This window comes from Solanum verrucosum, unplaced genomic scaffold, assembly GCF_900185275.1.
Source record: "Solanum verrucosum unplaced genomic scaffold, falcon-dt-bn FXZP01001039.1, whole genome shotgun sequence".
In the NCBI taxonomy this organism is placed as follows: domain Eukaryota; kingdom Viridiplantae; phylum Streptophyta; class Magnoliopsida; order Solanales; family Solanaceae; genus Solanum; species Solanum verrucosum.
Window position 1 is genome coordinate 1 of NW_026019681.1, and position 5,695 is coordinate 5,695.

A 5,695-nucleotide genomic window follows, 5' to 3' on the forward strand; every position below is an offset into this window, starting at 1 on the left:
GCCAAGCCGCTAAAGTCGCTAAAGTAGTGATAAATCCTGTTAATAAAATGGGTCCTATAGAAAGTCCATCTATTCCTAATCTCCAATGGAAATCAAAAAAATCGATCCATTTATAATCCTCTACTAGTTGGATTAATGGATCATCCGATTGGAAATGATAACAAAATGCATAAGTTGTTAGAAGGAGTTCTAAAATACATATACATATCGTATACCACCTAATTACCCTATTTCCTTTATGGGGAAGAAAGAAAATTAAAGAACCCGCAAATATCGGAAAAACGACAATTATTGTTAACCAAGGAAAATAATTCGTAGTAAAGACAAGATACACTTGGACCAAAAAAACCCGTGCTCAAAATATTTTTATTTTCGAGCACAGGTTTGTCGGTAAAAAAATTAAATGGATTCAAGTAGAGTTTTCTCGAACGTATCAATAAGCTAGACCCATACTGCGAGTTGTTTCATGCCATAAATAAACTCGGACACTCAAGAAATCTGTTGGACAGGCGGATTCACATCTCTTACAACCAACACAGTCCTCTGTTCGTGGAGCAGAAGCAATTTGTTTAGCCTTACAACCGTCCCAAGGTATCATTTCTAATACATCAGTGGGGCAGGCTCGGACACATTGAGTACATCCTATACACGTATCATAAATCTTTACTGAATGTGACATTGGGTCTATACGTTTTGAATGTTATAAATTTTCGATCTAGTAAACTTAGAAACGAATCATATATTTAGATACCAGATGAATCAATGAGTTATCATGATTTTCTAATCAACCCCTTTCTGGATTGGTTTATGAGATATGAGAGAGGCCAAAATACTTTGATTTCTTATGTTTTGCAAACAAGATCATACTTTACGTAGTAAACATGCTAATTAAAATTGATTTCTCAATATTAGAATCTAGATGATTAATATTAATTATTCAACAAATTTGATTGGTTGATACGAGTTGATTTTCTGTTACGGTAAATTGATGAAACAATAGCCAGGCCAATGGCTGCTTCAGCGGCTGCAATAGCTATAACAAAAATGAGAAAATGTCTCCCTTTAATTGACGATTATCAAAAAAATCAGAAAATGTTACAAAATTTATATTAACCGCATTCAATATAAGTTCAAGACACATAAGGGCTCTAACCATATTTCGACTTGTGATCAATCCATAGATACCGATAGAAAATAAATAGGCACTCAAAACAAGTACATGTTCGAGAATCATTAAACAACTCCTTATCAATCTCGACTCCTTTCAATATGAACAACAATTCAACTAATTTCATTGACTAGTATATAACAAGTATGGAACAAAGAAATAGATTGGTACTAGATTGACCTAAAGTCTTTCTATTTATCCAGCTAGAATTCAAATAGAATTCAAGGAAAATTAATGTGATAAGACAGAACAAAATTTTATTTGAATTCCAAGTTTTAATAGAAATTTTTTATTGACGAGCTACAGCAATTGCACCTATTAAAGCAACTAAAAGGATTATGGAAATAAGTTCAAATGGGAGAAAAAAATCTGTTGATAAATGAATTCCAATTTGTTGACTATTACTTAGAAAATCTTGCTCTATAATCTGGTTTGATCTTGTAGTCCAAATAATCCCGTACCATGACGTATCTGAAATAGTAGTAATTAGTGAAATAAAAAGACTTATACAAACCATCGAAGTAATTCCATCTCCTACGGTCCAAAGATGAAAATCCTTGTAATATTCTGAGCCATTCATGAACATCACAGCAAAAATGATTAAAACATTTATAGCTCCTACGTAAATAAGTAGCTGCGCAGCAGCTACAAAATAGGAGTTAGATAGAATATAGAATAACGATGTACAAATAAGAACCAATCCCAAGGAAAAGGCCGAATAAATTGGATTGGGAAGTAATACCACTCCTAGACCCCCTAATATAAGACCCGATCCTAGAAAGACTAAAAGAAAATCATGTATTGGTTCAGATAAATCCATTTTTTATAAAAAATCAAAAACGAAGAATTTCATGACTTTATTGACCTGACCAGGAAAAAAGAAGTTTTTCTATTTTTTATGATACTTTGAAATTGTTAATTGAATGAAAGTCTAATGGGTATGAATTGACGTAGATGCTTTTATTTTATTGGACCACTATCCATTCTTTATTCGTCGAAAGAGTAGTTTAAACCTATCTATTTTTGATATCATTTATCTACTTTGAAACCATTACTATTATAATATATAATATTGAAATCGGTTTTGTTTTCAATCTAAATTAAGCTAGGAGTCTCATTAAGCAACCACTAGTTTGAATTGCCCAAGCAAAAATCTCATTGTTTTAGATCCGAACTAAGCCTTCGTAATTCGTAATTTTTTTGAATCGAATTAAGGGTTTATTCATTGTTTATTTGAGGTAAATTCGAAATTGTTCGAATTGTGTAATCATCAATTACTGACATTGGTAAGCGACCCAAAGCGATTTGATTATAATTCAATTCGTGACGATCATAAGTAGAAAGTTCATATTCTTCGGTCATTGATAAACAATTTGTTGGGCAATACTCAACGCAATTACCACAAAATATACAGATTCCAAAATCAATACTGTAATTAAGCAATCGTTTCTTTCGAATATCAGTTTCCAACTTCCAATCAACAACGGGTAAATCTATAGGACATACACGCACACATACTTCACAAGCAATGCATTTATCAAATTCAAAGTGTATTCGGCCTCGGAAACGTTCCGATGTGATCAATTTTTCGTAGGGGTATTGAATAGTTACAGGTAAACGATTTGCGTGGGACAGGGTAATCATGAAACCTTGGCCGATGTATCTGGCGGCTCGTATTGTTTGTTGACCATAATTTATGAATTCAGTTATCATAGGGAGCATATGTTGAATATCTATAAAAAAGATTTTATGCTTGTTTCTTTCTCTTGTTTGAGACAAGTCGTGAATCTAGGATATTGTGGTCTTTTACAGTGAAAGAAGTTGGGACGAGGTTGTCAATAATAGATTACCTAGAGAAATCGGTAAAAGAAATTTCCACCCAAGATTTAATAGTTGGTCCATTCTCAGCCTCGGTAAAGTCCATCTTGTTGCAATAGGAATGAACAAAACAAATAAGTTTTGGCTAATGTGATAAAGATACCAATTAGTGTTCCAAAGACTTTACCCCTTTATTTATGCCAAATAGCTCAGGAACAAATATGTACGGAATAGAAAGATTCCAACCTCCCAAGTAAAGAACTGTTACAAATAATGAAGAAACTAGTAGATTCAGATATGAAGCAATGTAAAATAAACCAAATTTGATACCTGAATATTCGGTTTGATACCCTGCTACTAATTCTTCTTCTGCTTCTGGTAAATCAAAAGGTAATCTTTCACACTCGGCGAGAGAAGAAATTAGAAAACGATAAACCCGATGGGTTGACGCCACAAATTCCACCCCAAAAACCATATTTTGACTGCGCTTCCACTATATCAACTGTACTTGAACTGTTAGATAATCATAGTCGATGATAACATCACTGTGCCCATCGCTATTCCAGAACCGTACGTGAGATTTTCACCTCATACGGCTCCTCAGAGGTCACAAATAAACCTAAGGGCCCTTTCCTATTCTTTATCTTGATATGTTTGTCAGATAGAGTCAAAATCTATCCTAAGGTCCCAAATTAGACCAATGGAATTCTGTCTGCTATATTTAAAACTAATAAATAAGTGCTTCTGAATTTATCTCATCTTTTAAGAATTTTAATTTTTCTTTGTTGATTAATAACCTTATCATTAAATAAAAAATGTGCTTTATAGCAATATCACATATACATTTCAACCTCGAATTTTCAATTACGAAAAAAATTAGAGAGTACATTAGTTCATGAATCATGACAAAAATTTTATCTCTCTAAATAGAAATCAAAATTGAATTATAGGAAAGAAAGAATAAAAACAAAAAAAGAAAAAAGGAAGAAAAAAAAAAGACATCCCTCCTTTTTGCTTTTGCAATTAGATTCTTTTCTTTCTATTTCGATTTTTTTATTTCATTCCTATTCTCCTTTCTCAGAAAAAGGGCCTTTAACCAAAGTAAAAGATTACTTCGTTCTTGATAGTTAGTTACTTACTCAGTGGATAGGAAATACTCTGGATCAGAATCATGGGAGTACTTCTTGATCATTTCTACGAATGTAAAGCCCAATTTGAATTCCTTTTATGTACAGAAATATCCTCTTGGATAACTTACATAATCTCAATTACTAATCCTTTGTGTATCTTGGTCTTCCTAACCATCCACTCATTTTTTGTTTCAAAAACCTCCCGTTGTGGAAATCCATCTATGGTAATAGACAGTAAAAAATCCATAGAGTTGGTCTTTTGAACCCGCTTCAAGCTATCATGACAATTCATGAATCTTGGGGTAAACAATCTCTCTTGCTTATGTTTACTTTTTTCACCATTTGATTCTTGTACATAGGAAATGAGACTCAACTTTTTTACTGCAAATTTAGAAGCCGTTTTCTTTCACTCATATAACTATCTGGTTTAGTTTATCAACTCAAATGCTGAAGAAAAATAAAAATATATATAGTCAATCAAATCTTTTTATCCTTGTTTCTAGAAAGAAAAGAATTTTGATAAATTTTAGGTCTCACCGAATCACACGTAGAGATATTGATAACACACATAGAGCTAATGGTATTTCATAACTAATTGATTGAGCAGCTGCCCGTAGACCACCTAAAAAGGAATATTTATTATTTGATCCATACCCCGACATAAGAAGTCCAACGGGAGCAATACTTGAAATGGCAATCCAAAAAAAAACACCAATACTAAGATCGGCTAGAACAAGGTGATCACCAAAAGGAATTACTGAATAACTTAGAAAGATAGATATTACTGCTATGGATGGCCCAATACTGAATAAACGAGTATCTCCTGTAGATGGAATAAGGTTCTCTTTCAAAAGTAGTTTTGTCCCATCTGCTAGAGCTTGAAGAATTCCTAAAGGGCCGGCATATTCAGGCCCGATACGTTGTTGTATTCCTGCAGATATTTCTCTTTCTAACCAAACAATTACTAGTACACCTATTGTGATTCCTAATACAAGAGTCACAATAGGGACAAGCATCCATATGATCCCATAGACTTCTTTTAAGGATTCCAATTTGGAAAAAGAATTGATAGTCTCTATTTCTGTTGTATCAATTATCATTTCAACGATCAACTTCTCCCATAATGATATCTATGCTACCTAGTATTGTCATAATATCAGCCAATTTCATTCTTTTAACTAACTGAGGAAGAATTTGCAAATTGATAAAACCTGGTGGGCGAATTTTCCATCTCCAAGGAAAAACGCTCTGGTCTCCTATCAGAAAAATCCCCAATTCTCCTTTTGGGGCTTCAACTCTCACATAAAGTTCTTGTTTCGACAATTCAAAAGTTGGAGAAGGCTTTTTACTAATAAACCGATATTCAAAATCATTCCATTCAGGATCTTTTAATCTGTCAAAACGTCGCATTTCTAAATTTTCGTAAGGCCCTCCTGGAATTCCTTCTAGAGCCTGTTGAATAATCTTTATGGATTCTGTCATTTCACCGATTCGTACTAAATAACGAGCTAATGAATCCCCTTCTCGTTGCCATTGAACCTGCCAATCAAATTCGTCGTAAGACTCATAATGATCAACT

The 5,695-nt window shown here is 33.2% G+C and overlaps 3 protein-coding genes and 1 pseudogene across 3 annotated transcripts; all 4 read right to left on the bottom strand.

Annotated features, from left to right (window-relative positions):
- Window positions 1-1,051: 1,051 nt before the first annotated feature.
- Window positions 1,052-2,000, bottom strand: LOC125834488 (NAD(P)H-quinone oxidoreductase subunit 6, chloroplastic). Its single transcript, XM_049513651.1, has one exon. It carries the CDS (start codon window positions 1,986-1,988, stop codon window positions 1,458-1,460), a length of 531 nt encoding a protein of 176 aa, XP_049369608.1. The 5' UTR covers window positions 1,989-2,000; the 3' UTR covers window positions 1,052-1,457.
- Window positions 2,001-2,386: 386 nt separating this feature from the next.
- LOC125834566 (NAD(P)H-quinone oxidoreductase subunit I, chloroplastic) lies at window positions 2,387-2,955 on the bottom strand. The gene has a single exon (XM_049513740.1). It carries the CDS (start codon window positions 2,888-2,890, stop codon window positions 2,387-2,389), a length of 504 nt encoding a protein of 167 aa, XP_049369697.1. The 5' UTR covers window positions 2,891-2,955.
- LOC125834671 (NAD(P)H-quinone oxidoreductase subunit 1, chloroplastic-like) lies at window positions 2,955-3,504 on the bottom strand (annotated as a pseudogene).
- Window positions 3,505-4,200: 696 nt separating this feature from the next.
- Window positions 4,201-5,603, bottom strand: LOC125834397 (NAD(P)H-quinone oxidoreductase subunit 1, chloroplastic). Its single transcript, XM_049513575.1, has one exon. The coding sequence runs from the start codon at window positions 5,214-5,216 to the stop codon at window positions 4,650-4,652; it is 567 nt and encodes a 188-aa protein (XP_049369532.1). The 5' UTR covers window positions 5,217-5,603; the 3' UTR covers window positions 4,201-4,649.
- Window positions 5,604-5,695: the final 92 nt, after the last annotated feature.